The 21,199-nt window shown below is 36.4% G+C and overlaps 1 protein-coding gene and 1 non-coding gene across 3 annotated transcripts in view; one reads left to right on the plus strand and one right to left on the minus strand.

The window, feature by feature from the left end:
* The window catches only part of slgA (proline dehydrogenase slgA), a 39,812-nt gene extending 24,610 nt beyond the window's left edge, over window positions 1-15,202 (minus strand). For both annotated transcript variants that reach the window (XM_073078566.1, XM_073078565.1), the window contains exon 1: window positions 14,875-15,202. In XM_073078566.1, the coding sequence (XP_072934667.1) occupies window positions 14,875-15,078 (204 nt within the window). In that variant the 5' untranslated portion in view covers window positions 15,079-15,202. The remainder of the gene's footprint in view (window positions 1-14,874) is intronic.
* Window positions 15,203-17,808: 2,606 nt separating this feature from the next.
* TRNAP-AGG (transfer RNA proline (anticodon AGG)) lies at window positions 17,809-17,880 on the plus strand. The gene has a single exon. It is a non-coding gene; the product is annotated as a tRNA-Pro (tRNA).
* The last annotated feature ends 3,319 nt before the right edge of the window (window positions 17,881-21,199 follow it).

A 21,199-nucleotide genomic window follows, 5' to 3' on the forward strand; every position in this document is an offset into this window, starting at 1 on the left:
AAAGTATATTGACCTATTTAATTAAAATTAAACAAAAACTTCTAGAGTACCTATTACAACAGTTTATGATTAACTAACCAATCATACCTATATTTTATGTATACAACATTACAATTAATTATTTGTATAATAAATCTCAATATGATTCACTGCCAAATCACATTGTAAATACGTTAATAACTCTATAAACGCCATTAATATTAATTCAAACCGGCAAAGCGCGAACCGCGTGTCACATCGTGTAGTTGCTTCATTAGATCGTCGGAAGTGTTCATTGAATTAGATTAGCGAACAGTTCAACTGCAATCACATTTCTCCAAGCCTAGTAATACAATTTGTCTATGTTTATGTAAATTTAGATAAAACAAATAAAAATATTATAGTCATCACAATTTTATAGGCCCATTTTCACACATGCCATCCTAATATAATTAATCTTTTAAACTACCTTTTTTGTGGGGAGTTTACGACCGCTTGACTGCTAGAGCTTGCGGCTTCAAAGCACTCGGAAGAAATTATAATCGATTAACTTTCAAATAATCGAAACTTAAAATTACCAATAATTAATTATTTATCCCCTTTTCATCATAAGAACAATAAAATAATCAAGACTTTGTTTCTTAGTGAGTGATAAATCGAAAAAAAATACAAATACAAATGGAAACAAGCAGATGTTGTTTTGCTACAAAAAATATCTACTCATATATATTCTTGTTTGAATTAGACTATAATTTGTTTATATTTACACCTATCTTCCTAAAGTGTCATGACGTCGTAAAAGGACAAACAGATAGACAAACATACAACTTTTCACACAATGTAAATTATTAGCAAACGAGCTTGCAGTCTACCGCTATCCACCAGATAAATAAATGTCAAGGTACACAAGGATTTTGCCCGAAGCCCATCACAGATGCGCTGCCACTCCTGAGAACTAAGACGATGTACTCATACGTAACACCCTTCCATTGAAACACCCAATAGCAGTAGCTATTGGGTATGCAGTAGCATAGAGGAATAATACGGTCGCATTACATGTAAGTCAGCCAGCATCGACCCCATGGCCCCGAAAAGCAGACCACGGATCAGCTACATTATAGAAGTCATTTTTGAAGGTGGTAGAACCCTTTGTGGTTCGACTCCGGCGGAACCAGCGCCACACCTATTTCTACCTAATAATAGCAGTGTTAGGCGCTGCTGTGTTCCGGTTTGAAGGGTGTGGTAAGGGAGACAGACTTTTCCGAGGCATTTCAGCTTAGTCCTCAGGGGTAGCGGCGCATCTGTGGCCGACCATAGGTGGGAATATCTAATCCTATCTGGGGTTGATTAAAGATGTCCATGGGCGGCAGTAGCCACTTACCATCAGGTGGACTGTATGCTCGCCTGCTACTCCTATATTATAAAAAAAAGTCAGATGAATAGCCAAAAAGCCCTACTAACGTCTTTGGTGGTGTCATTGCCTTCAAGTCTCCTTGACAAGTCCTCAGCTAACTCAATGTCGTTGGGACACCGGCGGTCGCCACGCGGATGTGTGCGGTAATTTGGCACGTTTTTTTCCATTGGACATTCGTTGTACTGTGTGGTCGATTTGTGTCAAACTGTACGGACTAGCTACGAATTCAATTGGAATTGCTGTGGGGTTAATAAATACCAGTTGTAATGGAACTCAGACTATAGAACGAAAGACAACGCCTCTTACAACATTATCTTAAACTTTTTATTGTGGTTTGGTCTTTATGGTCAGTCTGCAATTTACGCAGTCTGCGCCACGCTATATTTATTTTTGTTTTCAAGCCTTAAATAAAATACAAGATTGAACGACTCATGTATGTTTCTGTTATGCACTCACTCCATCGGATAGATTTCCATATTACGTGTGCATAATTCTTGCTTCCTAGGCACATCTGCACTTTTGGTATGATTAAGTATTCAATCAATGTAGTAAATAAATATGATGAGATTTTCTAATATGAATGCCAGGCCGTAATATTCATTCCTTTCCGTGTCAATTCCTTGGCAATTGTGTCACTTAAAATTAATTTAGTATGCTAAAAGAACAATCCCAGAGGCTTCTTCCTTCTTTTGTCCGACGGAGAAATATTTCCCATTCTTTTCATTTCAGCATCATGGATTCATTGGCACTCGCGTCGCCTAAAATTAATTCAGCACATTTAAAAAACCTTAGAGGCCTCCTTCTTTGGCCCGAATGCCAAGTCGTAAAACCCATTATTTCCCATACCGCATCATCATTACCAATTCCTTGGCACTTGTTCCGCCAAAAAATTGATGCGTCATGCTACTGATGAGGTTTTCTGCAAATTCCAGCCAGTTTGAACGAATGTCAGGGTCAAGTTATAAACGCCACGTAATCAGCTGCCAAGGTCGGCGACACGCCCCCAGAAACCGAAAGTGTTATGTAACTGACGCCATCGAAAGCACAGCCAACTATCAACATTGTAATTGGGCAAATGACTTATATTTTTGTATAACCGAAGCATTAAAGATAGGCTTGGTTGAAACTCGGCTTTTCAATCGAGAGATCTGATGTTCGTATCCCAAACACACTGATTTTTTAAACTATACCAATTCGCCATTCGTCAGCGCGGTGGACTCTCACTCTCAGAGGAGACCTGTGCCCAGGGACAATAGTGGGGTATCAAATTCTTGCATCCATCGATCAACCTTTGAATGCAGCTTTGACTTTAATCAGTTAAGTGTTATGCCCTCTGTATCTATACGAGGGATAGTTTAACTGATTCAGCATGAAAACAATTTTTACCCTCTTCAAGATGACTTCCAAAGAATATCCGTCTTCTGACTTTTGTACGCTAAGGACCAAAATTGTAACATTTCAAAGCCTAAACGATATTTAGGCCAGCGAAATGTCAATTAAAAGACTTCTCTTCGTAGAACATGTCTATTAATACAGCTAATATGGGGAACCATTCAAGTCATTAGACTCCGTGGTATTCATTGGCGAAGATTGAAAGATTAATGAGCGGACACAAATAGATCTCGCGAAAGTGTTTCGTCATCATCATAATATGGGATCGATTCTAACTGTTGTTAAGCTGTGGATTTGCGTCCGTTATTATTAGTCAGTCGATCCGTTTTTTGCCTACCGACCTAAGATAGATATTTGACTTTAATATTTCGCCTATCAAATCGATGTTAAAAATGTCTCCGCATACGATATTTTCAAACGTCGCTATATTCTAAAAATTGACCAATTTTTATCTTTGGTAGACAAAATATATAGATTGAATATTAACAACAGGCACAAAATTGTGAAATATCGATCTTTGGATTGATGATTGACAATGGTCATTAAGGCGCTTATTGGCAACCGCCGGCCCGCGGGTCAAATGAGGCCCGTATGACCTTAGTAGCCGGACCGCGGTACGTTTTATACTAGTGTGACACGTATAGTGTTTCGGATTCGATCCCCGACCAGACAGATATCGAAACAATTCATTTAGATACCCGTGAAACATCCTAATGAGGGTAGATAATGTTTTTAAACCAAAAAAAAATCTATCAAAAATAAAAAGCCAACAAAAACGATTAAAAACCACGAACAAAACTCTTCAAAAGCGTTACGTAACACGTTATCAAGATCGAAGCGAGCGTCCCAGCATCTTGACACTGTTTGTAAACGCTGATCGATGGAATTTTCATAAACAACCTATATAACAAGTGCCTCTTTGTAAACCAAGAATAACAATAGACTCTGAAGTTCTCCGCGGTTGAAGCGAGATAAATCTTTGTAAGAACGAAAATGAATCTGTTGAATCTGCCAAAATCCACTTTAGAGCGTTTTCTTATGAAAGTAAAATAACAAACGAGATGGTACTTAATCTAATAAATCTGGTGGTAAGTTATCACTACTACCTACAGTCATAATATTGATATGTTGATACATTCAGATCCAAATAATTCTTCCCATAATCGGTCACAATCTCAAACACGTAGCTGCAAATATGAAAGGATTAAGTTGGAATGGCACATTTAAGTTTATCGCTTACCACATCCTTTAAAATCCGAACAGTTATATAGTAGAACGAGCTTCACTCGCGTTAGGAAGTAATATTTTCATCCCCTGTTTTATCCCTTTGGGGGTAGAATTGATCAAAATCCTTTCTTAGCGGATGCCTACGTCATAACATCTACTCGTATCTGCATGCCAAATTTCAGTCCGATCCGTCCAGTGGTTTGGGCTGTGCGTTGATAGATCACCTTTGAGTTATATATATTTAGATATCTGGAACGTTATCATCGTCAACCTATTACTATTACACTGCTGGGCACAGGTTTCCTCTCAAACTGAGAGAGGTTTAGTATTTTAGTTTAGTCTATATCGGTGACTAAGTGCGCCGACTTCAAACATCTTTAAGATTTTTTTAATTCTCTGGTTTCCTCAAAATGTTTTCTTTCGCGGTTTAAGCAATTGATAATTTCTTTCTCAGACTTGCTTTTTTTAAATCAGGCGTGCCTAGAATTCGAAACTTAGACCTGTCGATTGAAAGGAGAGTTTCAAGTCACTAGGCTATCATTGCTCTAATGGCTACGTCACCAGACATAATAAAAATACTACACGTTTTTGCGTGATAATGCAAACACTAATAAAACTGTAATTTGAATGTCGACAACATATTTACTTTGCCGACTGTACACGTGTATACCGTAAGCATATTAACATTGGTAATCTCATTTGAGCGCTTTTATGCCACCTAGTCTTGCCTTGACCGTACTATAATGTTATCCATATACATGTGAATAAATATATCATTTCTTTGAAACAACTAGCAAATATTAAATTTTATTCACCATGTTTTACCACCAAAAAAAAAATTCTTAAAGGTATGTGAAGTCTACCAATACGCACTTGTCCAGCGCGGAGGACTATGGCCTAATCCTTCTCATTCTGAGAGGAGACCCGTGCCCAGCAGTGGGACAGTAATGGGTTGATGATGATGATGATGATTCACCATTTTTAACTTATTTAGCCAGCTATGCATTGGCGACTCGTCTGGTATTGCAAATGTTTATAGGCGACGGTGACTGGTCTCCACCAGGTATGACGTCTGCCTTATCGTTAGGTATAAATCTAAAAACCTTTTCTACTAATACTATAAAGTGACGAACGACGACTCAAGCATGTTTAATTTTGTTTTTATGTTAAATGCAATTAATTACGTCATATTGGAGCAACTATTTGCGATTGCGTGTAACTAACTAAAAAGTAAAGCTAATTTCGAATTTAAATTACCTACCTTTAATGACCCTTTAAGGTAAGTGATAGTTAATTTATAACAACAGCCCAATAAGATCATTCAATAATAAATTTTCAATTTATATATTTTGAAATCAAAAGAACAAAGCATACTTCACAGGCTATCCACCTTCTCACACGGGGAGCGAAGACCGTGTTTATCGTACGAGCGATGCTCTTACAACTTTTTCCATATTCAATCCAGTTTTGAGCGCCGAACACAGCCCAGCGCGTACTCCACTCTTTATTTCCACGGTTCACGCTATACTTTGCACTGTGCGATACGTATTTTTCTCAAGACCGGTTCGTCATTCGCAAACCAGTTTTTTGTTCAATTTCAATGATAATACCTGTTGTGCGGGGTGGGTTAATCGAATTAATGTCTACTGTAAGTCTCCGCTCGCGGCGTCAAATGCTTGTGATTCAGCTTTTTATAATATTAAGGTAGGAAACGAGCATGCGGTCCACCTGATCTGGAAATCCATAATCAACCCCCGATAAGATTATTGTCCTACCTGTGGTTGGCAACATGCGTTGCTAACCTCTAGGACTAAGTTTGAACACTTGGATAAGTATGTCTTAATACACTCAAAGCGGAACACAGCAACGCTTGACACTACTGTTTAATAATAGTTATGCAGAAATGGTTTGGCGGTGGTGCCGCCGGAGTATCACGAAGGATTCTACCATTCATCAGTTAGGAAGGTCGAAAATAGACGTTACTATAGAATTAACGCACGAAGTCGTGAGTGGAAACTAGTGAACAATGAAAATACAACACTTACAACAGTATTCACAGGTTACATCGAGATTCGGTTCAGATAACAAGCTGTAACCAACCGTGGTCGGTTTCGGCAGTTAAACCACACACGACATAAATGTTTGTGCAAACATTTGCTGAACAATAAGGGCGTCGCTACATTTGGCGCAAACATAATACCCATTTAAATTGTATTAGATAACAATATAAGTCAAGAAAGGTAACTTCGGACTCTTTTAAAGCCTTTGTGTGATTGTTAACTACACTATTTCAAAAATTGACAAAGCGTCCGAAAAAATGTAGTCGAACCTTGTAGTTTGACTGACTTATTACGCGTTAAACTGCATTTATTCGAGAATTCCAAATTGTGGCATTGATTAATTATTTATAACAATTATGGAATTCAAAATCTTGTAAAAAGTTGTAAAACTAGTGCTCGCCAATCATCATCATCATCATCAACAACCTATTATTTTCCCACCGCGGGGCTGCTTTTCAAACATAATTACATTTTTTTAATATTTTACACCAAAACAAATATTAAAAAAATCGGTTGACAAACGAAAGATAGAAAAGGAATACGAAACTCTAAAAATGAACTAAAGTGTTCTGTCTTAGCCTGAACTTGATATAGAGTATGAAATTCGGCAAGATTCCGAATAATTTCCGAATACATATTCATAACTATTATGGAATTTTAAATCTTGGCTACGATTTATCGTGTCGCCACATCGTGTCGTGGGCAGTGAAGCGGACTCGCCAGTCACCGGTCACGCGACGCCGGCCCATCAACCCACATCTGACGTACATAAGACTATTATAAACTGCATCGTTTTTAAATAAAATCTCCTCGTATATTACGCTCTTGGTTTTCGAGAATCATAAAAATGCTTTAATGTGATGTAATCGTGATAATTTCACACTTCCACGTGGTGTAGGTCTGGGTTTTAATTTTTTGCAAACATTATTATCTGCGGTGTGACGTCATTAGTTCATTACATTTTTTTTATATAATAACCGGTAATTTTTTTAGAGATCTAGATATGGATATTTTCTGGATAAAAGTAACCTAACGTAACATAAACCAAAGTATATACCAAATATATTGTATACCAATTGTAGAAGTGTGTACCAGACAGATATTTATTTCTGATACTAATTATTTTACAATTTTGATTATTATGTAATTAGCATAAATTCATCGATTTTTATTTAACGGGGACGACAGTATTTTGTTGCTTTAATAATGTTTATATTTCAACCCAGTTACAAAGATCGTGGTCATGGAAAAACTCATAGTTCAACCAACTATAAAACAACCATCAGTACTGCATTAAAAAGCTAACAATTATCAAACCAGTTTTCTCTGCCCTAGTAAGGGCTGTAACGTAAACCTTGTTTGTAGTTAAGTAGGGTCAGACCACAAGATCACTGCACAGAACATTGCACTGAAACGAAACTTGTACTGTGGGTTTGACTGCCATAGTAGATAGCCTGACTTGCATATAAGACGTCCACCTTACCTAATCTTCGGGACTTGAATCTCTTAAAATATTTCATGAATAACTTTTTACTCTTTAGGTTTAGAGTTCAGGCGTAGAAATTGAAAATATATACATAGAGTACATACACCAAAATAACATTTTTTACAATGTTTGTCTGTCTGTTTGTTCTGGTTAATCTCTGAAATGGCTGAACCGATTTTGACGGACTTTTATTGGCAGGTAGCTGATGTAATAAGGAGTAACTTAGGCTACTTATATTTTAGAACTAGCTGTGACATGCGGTTTCACCAGCGTTATTTCGTTTTAACGCGGGTGAAAAAAAAAACATTTAAAAATTACGGATTCGAACCCCAGACCACAAAAACGTTAACTAATTAGAAGATTATTTACAAAAAAGAAACAAATTCTATATTACCTTTTATTTTTCTTCTAATTTATATACCCTTAGTCAATGTTATGCGCGTAGAAGAATAATGGAAAATTTCTTAAATGTTTTGCACTAACAACTTTTTTTGCAAGAGACCTAATTCCAATTAAAATGAGAGTCCATTCAACTCATAACTGTATTTTATTCAGCGAGCCTAAAATTGCATAGTAGTTGTATCACTTATGTCAATAGAGAATAAACTTGATCTAGAAAACTGCGAAACGTACGAAAATAACAGGTTTCAATATAATTATAATTCAATTTTCATATAAAGTAGGCATATTTATTGACTTGTTTATAAAATTTTATAAAAAAATACAATTTTTTAATGTGCATAACATAGCGTGTGTTATTCACATTACAATAATTTTCCCGTCATTATTCCCGAAAATTTTGAAAATCGTGCTCATTTTAAAACTCCTCTACTGACTACCGCTAATAACCTAGAATACATTTAATAGAATTGATTACAAAAAGCAGCTTAGTATCTTCAAAACTTATTTAATACTTTCAGACAGTAGGTAAGTACTATTTTAAAAAAATATTGTGTTATGAAGTTTCTTTCGCCGCTTCTTCTCCATAACGAAACACCTTGCGAAGTGGCGGTATATTGACTTCAAAAAGAGCTCTGTAAAGAATCTCTTGAATAAAATATTTTTGACTTTCACTTTGACTTTAAAAAAAGGAAAAATGCTTTAGATTCCTTAATTACTGCTCTGTCACAATCTGCTACTCAAGCGACAATTTAGTAATAAAATATCTACGACAATCTGTCTTTTGAACCAATTTAGAGGCACAGTTACTACGGTTTTGGCATTTCATTAAAAATAAATTAAAATATCGGAACCCCAGATAGAGTCATACATTTACCACGGCTTGGGCATTTCAATAAAAAAAAAAACTGACTTATAAGCCAATCTCAAAACCCTACTTTCGGCTTACAGTCGGCGTCGCTTACTCCATTGACTTACTCCAATTTTTCAGGTCGAGCAGCAGCGGATGGCATGGTTATCGGTCGATGACATTGGTTATAATACCATTGCCATTTACCGCTAACTAGTGCAAACTGGTTTCGCTACTCGTATGTACTCAGTGGCCCGAACATACGAGGGGCAAGTGGTTTTCGTTGTCAACTTTTAGGTATTATATGTATATAATGCCATACCATAATACATATGTATATGCCATTAGGCATTATGTTAGCCCTTTTGTACCTTAACTTTGTGTTAGTGTTACAATAAATAAAATACTAGGTATATATATATTATAATATACTTGTTTTTTACCCACTTTGAACGGTCTGATTAATTTTGAACAATTTATAAAGAATATTTAATACAAGATATTAATTATTATGAAAAATCGCTGAACGATTTTTAATATGCAATTATAGCGTGGTTTTTAGTTTTTAAACCATAATTTATTTTTACAATTTAATGAGCTATGAGTCGTGCCTTGCGGGTTGTCCAAAATATTTTTATATAGATGTTTTTCAGGTGGTATGTAGCTGTGCCCTTATCTTAGTTGCGTGTTATTCTTGAACAAATATAATTTAGCAGTAACATCTACAAATATGATGACTTGCCTATAGTCTAAGACCCGACTGCGCGACATGTATGTGCATATGATTTTTATTAAAAAAAAATATGATTATGCGATATCGCCCAGTATAAGTATACCCATAAGCAAGGACTCTTTAATTTAAAAATCTTTATTCAATATTTTACATCTAGTTATAAATTTTATTTCATTATTCAACAAAATTGATTTAAAAAATCATCTGTGGTTTCAAGGATAAAGGATAAAGACTAAATGAGGAAAATTTAATTTAAAAGGAATTTAACTCAATGTACATTTAGTAATGAAAGGTGTATATTAAAACCTTTTTAAATAAAACTTTTTAAATCAACTTACAAATGAATTTTGATATGGAGCCTGGAAAAAAGAATACTTTTAGTTCTTTTTTTTTTTAATAATTTGTCTATACAATATTTATTTACTTAAAATCAGATAGACATAAAAAATATACGACCAGCTCTCGTACTAAACGTATTAAGAATACAAACAATATATCAGACAGCACTACAGACGATATTCTCACTATTGTCTTATCTAGAGATAATTTCATTCATAAATAAATAACAAATAATAATTATAGTTTAAAACTAAAAACCACGCTAAGAACGCACAAGGAAAATCGTTAATCCTGATTCCGGACAATCCTAATGAGGAGAATAAAATTATTTAAATCGTGTATTGTCATCGGTTCTTAATTGTTCAAATTTTTAAATAAATCGGACAGTTCAAAGTGGGTAAAAATCGAGTTTTAAGATTCCGTTACATACATACATACTGGTCAAGCTAATAAAAGCGTGGTAAAAAGCAGTGGCGGAGTAAAGTCGTCAGAGTCCCGGGGCGAAAGTTTAAAAGGAGGACCCCAGTGTAAAAAGTTAATTTAATTTTACAAAGTGTCATAAAATTATTCGGCGCCTTTTTTCGCTGTCTGATACACATTTCATAGATGGTTTGGTTCTGGCGAGCATTTTTTAGCAACTGTGTTTGGAGGCCTCCAGAATCGGCGGCCCGGAGCGGACCGCCCCATCGCGCATAAGGATGCGCTTAAGCCGCTAGAGGTAAAAAGTAGTTACTTTTTCTTTTCTGTAAAGAATTTAGTATTTGGATATTTTAAGCGATGCAAAGTCCATGATTTAGGTCGATGTATATGAAGTATACGTATACTCAATAGTCGTGACCAAAAAGTTTACATCAAATTATAGTAAAACTGCTAATTACCTACTTTTCGTATGTAACCACTCTAAACGTTTTGGGCAAAGGAGTTTATGAAAGACTAGAACTTAGTTATTTCACAATATTTTATTAAATAGTATTAGCAGACCAGCATGCAGTCCACCTGATGGTAAGTAAACATCAATTGATTCTAGATCAACTTTATATAAGACTAGCTGTGCCCCGCGGTTTCACCCGCGTTAAAAAGAAACAGGGGCACAGGTAGTTCTGAAATATAAGTAGCCTAAGTTACTCCTTATTACATTAGCTACCTGCCAATAAAAGTCCCGTCAAAGTCGGTCCGGCCATTTCAGAGATTAGCCAGAACAAACAGAGAGACAAAAATTGTAAAAAATGTTATTTTGGTGTATTTACCGAGTGTATATGTATATGCATGTAGTAAAAAGAGGTTATTTCAATATTAAAAACAGACACTCCAATTTTATTTATATGTATAGATTGGAAACCTGAAATCGGCTATAGATGAGTTGTTACCCCTTAGAATCAACATGTATTTCCTCGCATACTTAATATTTTTTATAACCTTTCCTCTTCATAGTATAAAACACTTAAGACTGCTGTTATCATATAGGCATAAATAAATATAGTGATAGTATCTCCAAAACGAGATCTTGAAGTACCAATAGTATACCAATAGTCTACCAAAGCCACTAGAACCGACTTCTGATAACACTTTAATCCTATTTAAAGGTCTTTAAAACACTAATCATTACAATCCACCTAAGACTCAGTCTCACTTGCTACGCGAGTTTAAATAATAAAAAGAAGTTAAATGTAGTCTTATTATAGTCCGCGCCAAACTGCTAGTCCGCTCTGAAGTTGTTGCGAGCAGGTGTAGTCCTACAATTTTCTATGGAGACGCGATTCATTTCTGTATTCAGAGCGGACTAGGAGTATTACGCGACTATAGTAGAAGTCTGAACTTACTTATATAATATTTACTCTCAGCAATGTGAGGTATTGCATACGCGATATATAAATGTGTGGCATTTCTACTGTAGTAGCCCCATTTTTAGCAGAGAGCTTTGGCACAATCTCCGATAAGTATACCGCGGAAGCTGGCAAGCCAAGCCCATTAAGGCAGCCTCTTGGCAGCACTTCGAGTCAATCGATCGCGAAAAACCAATAATTTTTATGAGCCGTTCATGTGATATGTAACTATACCAGTGGTGATATTCTTTGTATAATCCGCGCCAAACTGCTAGCCCGCTCTATTGTTGTTGCGAGCAGGGGTAGTCATACAATTTGCTACGGCGTCGCGACTCATTTCTATACATTTCTATATTCAGAGCGGACTAGCAGTTTGGCGCGGACTCTTCCAAGTAGTAAAAAGTTGACAAATTGACAAACATTGTATATATTTAATTCTTAAGAAGGAGCTTTAGAAAACAAACTTGTATCCGCCAGATGGTGAAGATCTTTTCTGTACCAAGTTTAGTTTCTAGTAGGCAGAAATTGTCAAATTTCGATCTTCGGATCAAAACATTGGATAGATTGATTATTAATAAGAAGCATTAGCAAACAAACTTCAAATCCGCCAGATGAAGAAGATGTCTTTGATTCAACCTAACCCTCTCCCATCCCTCTGATATACATACTATTCGTCGGTCATTACGTTCATTTACTAATTCAATTGCTACTACAATTACCTAAAAAAGTGACTTAAAATTCGTATTACTTAATATAAAAAAAATCCTTTATGTAATAACTAAAAAAATGGATACTTTAACCTATATTTTTCGCATAATCGAATTATAGAACTAACTCTGGTGCGGATAAAACCTTTAAAGCTTCGCGTTATATCATGGTCTATGCAGCCTACGTATGTTGCATCGATCGCGAGAAACCAATCATATCCTAAGTCGTTCGTATTAAACGTTATCTTTGCACTTTTTATCACTCTACTCTCTAGACTTCTAATCCCTTCCTACGTCTGTGAGGAAAGTAAATTTAAAAAAAAATTGTCTTGAGAAAAAGTATCGTGATATCGTAATTCGCAAATCGCTTTTCACATCAAAGTTAAATGAAAATTCCAAAAAAATTAATTGTGAAAAGAAATAAAAATGTACATTTTTTTAAACAATATTATGCTCATCGTGTTAAATGATAACAACTGATTATTTCATGTCACAATAAATAAAGCAGAAAAGATTAGTTCTTGCTTTGCAATATATAGTCAAGAGAGAAAACTGTATTATGTAATTCCCTTTTTCGATATTATGAAAGGACCAAAATAATTTTCGAATTATCCTTAAGCACGTTTCTACTAGAAATATGTTATTGCACAGATGAAAAATCTTCGCACTCATGAGGATAAAATAGTTTTCCTTGTAGAATAAAATGTGACTAATATTGTGGTCTTTCCAAAAACGAAATATCTGCTCAAAACAGGTCCAAGGTACTCGTACTTCACACTGTCGCTTTAGCTAGGTATTATCAGATACATTAATAAAATATATTGAAAATTGTCCGTCTGTGATTTCAAAATGTTTGTTTTAAATTAAAAATAACTGCTATTTTCTCTGCTAAGCCTGTGCCTTATCGCACGCAATAAAACTTAATTAAAAAAAATATCTCCTGCGCATACAAGCACATATCACTAAAAATATCATTTTTTTATTTGGAGTTGACGCAACGACAGAATACTTAACATACTTTGGACAATTTTGACTGAAAAAGACAATTTTAAAATATAGTTAAAAATATTAAAAGCAAAAAAAACGAAGGTATTGGTAACGACAGATTGCCTTCTTTGTTAAATCGAAAATTCTGGGAACAAAAACGGGTTTTTTCGGTTGTCGTTTTGCGTGTCAGGCGATCCCCCAAATTATGCAAGCATTCTCAAAAAGGGGATTGAACTTATAAACACTGCAAAAGAGTGAATTTTGATTTTAGTTCAATACATGATACCGCCTTCCCCCTGTCTGCAATTTGGATGAAGTGGATTGGGAAATTAATTATAAAAAACGTAAAATTGTAATTTTTATTTCAGTTCAGTTGATGGTTGGATGTTGACCTCCTCTTGCCTATGAGAACATTTAATTCAATTTATAGTCTAGACTAAACCTAATAAAAAAAAATCAAAAAGTGCCTTGGTATCTTATTGCCTATCAATAGTACTTTAAAATATGTAATAATGTCAAGTGTGAGGCAGATTCGATCACCAAAGATTCCGTAAAATAAATATATTGGTGTTACATAATTAGTTATTTTGCAAAAAAAGTGTTTTCTATCATACGGTTCAGAATTTTTACTACGATCTCGACTCACACTTGGCCGTTTTTTATTATTACTTAATATTCCTTAAGACCTTTCGTTATCCCTTTTTATCATTACCTAATCATACTATGTTAGACCCTTATTTGTTACCTTAAATATCGTTTTTGCGGCGAACCAAATTTATTATAAAGCTAAAACAGACGGATTCCGTAGAATAATAGGCTCCTTATTGCAGAACTCTAAGAAAGTAAGACTACTTCGCAAACGATAGCCACTAATGCAGCCCCATTAGCGTTCTCCCACAGAATAAAAAGCTGGTTGGAATGCAGTCTAGCGGTTAGGTAACCCTGCCCTAGCAACTAGTTTCTAGTCTAGCCGGGCGTCTGCGAGTTCCACGCTCCAGCACGCATGCGCACCACCGGAACAATCAAAAATCCATTCCCCAGGCCCCATTCATACGATGCCCCATTCTTTCCCCAACCAGTCCTTGTGCCCAGTCAAGCATGCGCCGAAACTGTCTAAACCAATAAGGGCGACCACGCTACACGATTTTCATCAAAAGAAACCTTTCTACGATGACGTAACGTTTTCGCAAATTACCCAGCATCCATAAAACTATGCGAAACGCGAATCGACATAATTACAACACAATAACCACGACTGGACGGTCGCTCCGAAACACGTGCAAGTCCTCGCTCGAAAATCGAAGACTCGCAATTCTCAATCATCACTCACCGCCGCCGAATCAAATTCAAGGACGCATGTCTCAGTTAATTTTAGAGTCATTTTCGACCGTTCACGCTCGACGGACGCCGCCGGCGGCCGGCGCAGTAGCAACTGCAGTGCTTCTTACGTAAGATCAGCTGTTTATCGATCCACTCACCATGTCGTTGTTCTCGACGATCCAGTTGATCGAGCATATCTGGTAGACGAGGTACGCCCGCACCAGCTCGCTCGTTTTCTTGCTCTTGAACGCATCCTTCGGGCTGTTGAAGCTGAGGTCTAGGTCGTCGCGCGACGGCGGCGCCGAGGATAACACCCGCACGCTGCGGGGCGCGTTCACTGCCAGCCGACGAAGCAGAGCCATGTTCGCAGCTCCGCGCACTGATCACTCTATCACACGCGTGTACCCGCCGCGCCCGACGACTTAACTGACAACCGCGCACCGACTGACACTGACGTCGCGAACGGCGCTCGATACCGCGACTGAGTGCGCGCGCAACGTTCCAATTATAAACCCCACGGAGGTGTGTCGCCGCTGCGGGCCGCGATTGGCCGCGTGTCGCCGGCCAGCACGCGCACCCGGTGCGAACGAAAACGTCATCCTATTATTCGCAGATTTTCCAATAAGTCATGCCATTGCTGTTTAATTTCTATGACATACATTACTGCACGTGAAGGTGCTGAAAGCAGCGAGTTGTACGGCGCAAGTAATGTACAACCGCAAACGACTACAAATCGATTACGCCGCGTTCAGCTCGGTTACATAATCGCAATTTTGTTAGTTCATCTCCACCTGGGTCAGGTCAGGTTTGAAAACATCTTTTGGTTTTGAAACACCAATCTTCGGGACAAATAGTACCTATATTTTCGTAGCTAATCTTTAACTATACATTAGTCAGATGTTGAGTAAGAGATTAGTTGAATTCAACATGTTCATTTATGAAACCAGTGTGTTTCGTGTAACTAACCTATTATTTCACTTAATACGATTCGAAATCATTTACTTTCTATCATTCAAACCTCATTTGAAAGACAGAAAGTTAATGAGAAAACAATAGTCCTTCGATGCGGATCAATTTGCGTTTCATCAAGCAACATTGCCGCAATTAACTTAGAAATGTGAATTAGATAATAATTGCTTCGTTATTAGCCTGCTAAGTTCTGTAGTGCTAACCACTGTGAATTTATAAATAGCTACGTAGTAAGCGAATTACCAATTAAGTTTTTAAAATTTGAAATCAACTGAAAAGACTCAAATGATATCGATTTGTTGAATAAAAATAGATAAATGATAATATTAAGATCTTGGCAAAATTTTACGAAAATGCAAGTTGCAATGCCGAAAAGCATCTATTTAAAGAACAAAAAATGCAATCTATCTAAAGTCGGTCTCAGATGCGATGCAGAAATAGACTTAGGGAAATATATCTTCTTAAAACTGTCAACACCTCAAATCTCACCTCGCAACTAGTTCCAAGCGTGAGTCGTTTGTGACTTGACTATTTTTTTCTTGCTATTCTGGAATAAATTGTATCTAAATAAAATGGTGAAAGAACTAAACGACGCTCCTACGAGAGAAAGATATAACCCATTTACCCTTTCGATTTATATATGTTCAATGATCATGCCAGATTCATATGGCAATTCTCTTATACATAGTTATGCCCAAAAATCAGCAAGAACTTTAAAACATACATTTCGTTATTATGCACTAGAGATCTCCTTTGTTTCTAATCTGATTCTTCGAAATCATTAGTCATTGTCCGTACTAATATGGTGCCGGAAAAAACGCAAGGAAACCTACATACCTACTGTCTAATTCTCCTTACTGTTATCAAGTTTCTAAAGTCTTTGAACCCAGAACTATTCAGTGTTACCTTATTTTAGATACATTTTACAGATTGTGTTAAAAGAAACCTCTGTCTTACAGTGGGATAGAAAGCTTAAATCAGCCATGTGAATAATAGTGACCAGAAAGTAACTGAATAGTATGCATACTTTAACTACACCAAGAAGTAACATAAAATTGTATTACACAAGTGTTGGTAGGAAGGAAAACTCTCGTGGACTGAATTGAATCATCAAAACCTTTGCCCGGTAATTGCAAAATTACCATCATACCATGACTGTGCATTTCACTGATATCCTATAGGTACATACATATTTTAATGACGAAATAAAAAAAAATGTTCACGCAATTATATAAATTGCGCAATTTGAAAAAAATAGCTTTTTATATTAGTGTTAGTTCCTCACAGCTGGAATCAACTTGTCAAAAGTCCTGATCTTAAATTGATCACAATTTAGCTTAAGATATCTCAAAAAAGCTTTTGTTTATAATGTATAAGTAGCACACGAGCATGCAATCCACCTGTTGTTTAGTGGCTACTACCGCCCTGAGACAGACATCTGTAATCGAGCCTAGATAGGATTAGATTCACAGCTGAGGTCGGCTACAGATTCGCCGTTACTCCTGAGGAGTAAGCTGGAATGTCTTCCATGCCCGGTATGACTTCCTTACCATACACTTCTAACCTCGTTTAACACTGCTGTTATTATCCAGAAATAGAAGTGTCTGTTGGACCACCGGAGTCGAACCACAGAAGGTTCTAATACTTTCGAAAAAAGCTCTCATTCAAAACAAGCGATGCATTTGCGCCTCCTCTGATGTAATGTCCACTAAGCTTAATTTAAATATATGTATATCTAAGACTAGACTCCAAGCTGAACGGCGGTGTCTCCAGAGTCGAATCATAAAAGGTTCTACCAACTTCAAAACACGATAGGATTCCTGTGACCGATCATAACAGCGATACTGCTTTCATTGACTAACCCAGATGATCACGCTGATCACGCATAACTAGACTATAACGCATAACGCACGCTCAGACTAACCAGGAACGTCACAAATATATAAATGTCTGAGAAATGAATTTTATAAGTAGGTGATAAAATTTGTAATGATGATAGCAATAAAGAAATATGTAATATAGGAAGCTCTACGTGACTTTTATTCGTAACACATATCAACGTTAATAAAAAATTAAAATAATATAGAAATATATGTTACTATATTTTATCAACAATATCAACCGGCTCGTTGGTCTAGGGGTATGATTTTCGCTTAGGGTGCGAGAGGTCCCGGGTTCAAATCCCGGACGAGCCCAATATTTTTTTTATTTTGATATTGGATGGAATCTAAATAAAAATTCTGGCCATTTTTGCCTAATAAACGCTCCCGTGTTTCGTTTTGAAGGGCGTGTAAAAAGACCTATGCATATCCGAGGCATTCCAAATTAGCCTTTTAGGGTAGCAACACATTTGGGACAAACCTCAGCTAGTAATCGTATGTGGGTTGATGTCTAGATGTGATAAGATGGGCGGCCCGTGGCAGTAGCCACTTTATATCAAATGGACTGCATGCTCGTTTGGTACTTCAATATTATAAAAAATATATGGCTCTAGCATACCCCTAAACCAAAAGTAATAAATGGTACTCTTGTTTCAGTAGCAATACAGCCCAACCACGAAAGGTTTCAACCAGAATAAATATAATTCTTTTTTTTTTATAATATAAGAGTAGCAGACGAGCATGCAGTCCACCTGATGGTAAGTGGCTACTGCCGCCCATGGACATCTGTAATCAACCTCAGATAGGATTGGATATTCCTACCTGAGGTCGGTCACAGATGCGCCGCTACCCTGAGGACTAAGCTGGATAGCCTCGGAAAAATCTGTCTCCCTTACCACACCCTTCAAACCGGAACACAGCAGCGCTTAACATTGCTGTTATTAGGTAGAAATAGGTGTGGCGGTGGTGCCGCCGGAGTCCAACCAAAATGGGTTCTACCACCTTCTATCATGATCTTGTACTCATTTCGCTATCACAGTACGAAAAAATCTAGGTAAATCCTCTTTTCTTTCTCAACCTGATAAAAAAATAACGTACCTAAGTATACTATTGATTTTTTTATCAAGTGTTTGTATGTGTTCGTAGTGTCGTAGCCAGGGGAGATGAACCTCCAAACACCAAAATCCAAATCGTGTCATATGCAGTTGCATAACGTAGGGTCATGCCACCCTCAATATACAGTGTCGAGTCGACAAATATAAGGTATTCCCACATCAAATATAAACTATGAAGGATCTGGATAAAGTTGACTCTACCAGAGTTCAAACTCTCAATCTTCAATATGCGTGAATCGCCAGGTATTCAAAACACCAAGTAGTTTAGCAATCTAATATCTGTTCGTCTGTATTACGTTGTATGTATATATGTATGTATGTACTACAAAGCTATGTAATTATGTATGTATGCGGTCAGAAATAGACTGTAAACCTTTGTTAATCCAAACACTAGAAATCAGTGAAGCGTAGAGCGTGGGTGAAGGATCAATAAACAATGTGTCTAACACGTCAGTGTTGCCAGCCGTGTCGATAATTTTCCCATTATATTTTATTCAAACAGCCCTCAAGTAAATCTAAAATTTTATTTTAGAAACTATCATTTTTAACAGTCGTTTTTAAAACATATCGTTTAAATTTCATCAAAATATACCTAAAAGTATGTTGCTTTATTTTTACATGTTTAAGGCAAATCTTATAAGTTCTATATGGCGACATTCAAGTATATAAGTAGCTACCTAATCTACGCCCACTCGATTATGTTCCATATTAGACTAAAGCTGTTATGTAGGTACGAGTAGACTCAATGGATTTAATCATTTAATGTTTTTAAAGCAGCACATTTGGATGAATCGGTATAAAAAACATAGCATTTTAGAAATGGCTGTTGTATGCATAATTTGCTGATCTATAAGCTTTATAGGTATCTTTTTAGACCTTGTTACGTGGCAGTTCACCTGTCTCAGCTCACAATCCTTATCATAAACAACTGAAATTTTAAACTTAGCATGTAAGTTTGTCACTACATACATTTTACTATGCTACATAACAATAAAAAATAGCAAGGGCTATTTGTAATAAGACAAGCATTATTCCCTACAAAAGACAACAGGAAAAAGGTTATTGGAGTTTCATTCATTCCACTATTTCTTCATTTAATTGAAACCTGCAAGCTGTTTACGGGATACATCTTCCTGTTGGTAATATTTACATAAGATAGATATTGACGTCACCACAGGTCACATTCCTTTTTTATGACGTAGAATTACTTACAATAATAGGAAATTACCTTATTCAAAACTTAGATGAGTACCTATTAACATTTCCACGATCAGTTGACAAGTCGTTATATAAGCAGCCTAATAATACTTTTCTTGAAGTCCGAATATTTCCAACTAAATAATTCTGCCTTATACAAGCGGTGTTAAACATTTTCTTGTTTGTTATTAGAGAAACACAAGGTTTCACTTAGTCCTCACTAAGGGGTAGCGATGCATCTATGGACGATCTTAGGTAAAATTCTAATCCTACTAAAAATCGGTGACAGATTTGTGAGCTACTTTTACCATTTACCATCAGGTGGTTTCATGATCATTTCGTACTTCAATTTAATTACTTAAACAAGGAAGATTTTTGTAAAAAATTAAAAGCTGGAAATCATTCTGATAAGTAGGTTAGGAACATTCATTTCTAAGAATTTCTAATATGACCATAGCTCACACAACTTTAGCCAAACCTAATCAAATCTTAGTTTGTAACACAATAACCGATCACTGATAAGATTACATCGAAACAATGACTGTGTAACAGATTTTCAGGAACAATGCGATTCACGCATTCGTCCACGAAAAACAAACAAAGGGAAGTGACACATTGGAAATTACTGTCAGGTGCTGAAGTGTGGGAAAAATCATTAATTTTGATTCTTAGATATACCTACTTATCTGAAGTGAGGAGTTCTGGTAAGTATCATCATCATCAACCCATTATTGTCCCACTGCTGGGCATGGGCCTCCTCTCAGAAGGATAAGGATTAGACCATAGTCCACTGCGCTGGCCAAGTGCATATTAGTAGACTTCACTTTGTAAACCTTAAGACCGGAGATAAGTTTTTTTCCCTAATCCCTCAGGTGTACAGGTTTCCTCATGATGTTTTTCTTTACCGTTTAAGTGATAATTAATTCCTAATACGCACATAACTTTTCAAATATCCGAGGTCTGGGATTTGAACCTCGGACCCCTCGTTCGAGAGGCAGAGTTTCTTAACAATTAGGCTATCACTGCTTGATGTAATTATCATGCCTATATTAAAATTACGCACTTGTTGGAAATAGTTCAAAACAATGTCATTGATTTTTTTTTTCCTAAACTATGGGATTTTAATCTGAAACAAACCTTAAGAGTAAGACACCGCTACCATCTACCTGTCCATCTACCCGTCGACCCTTAAGTCCTCTTTTGTACGTTGTCTTCAATCCATTACTGTCTCTCTGCTAGGCATGGCTCTCTCTAAGAGTGAGAGGATTAGGCTATAGACCACCACGCTGGCCAAGTGAATTTGTAAATTTTACACGCTTTTG

Source organism: Epargyreus clarus, unplaced genomic scaffold (genome assembly GCF_041222505.1).
Source record: "Epargyreus clarus isolate Ecla_fem2 unplaced genomic scaffold, WU_Ecla_fem_2.2 ptg000012l, whole genome shotgun sequence".
In the NCBI taxonomy this organism is placed as follows: Eukaryota; Metazoa; Arthropoda; class Insecta; order Lepidoptera; family Hesperiidae; genus Epargyreus; species Epargyreus clarus.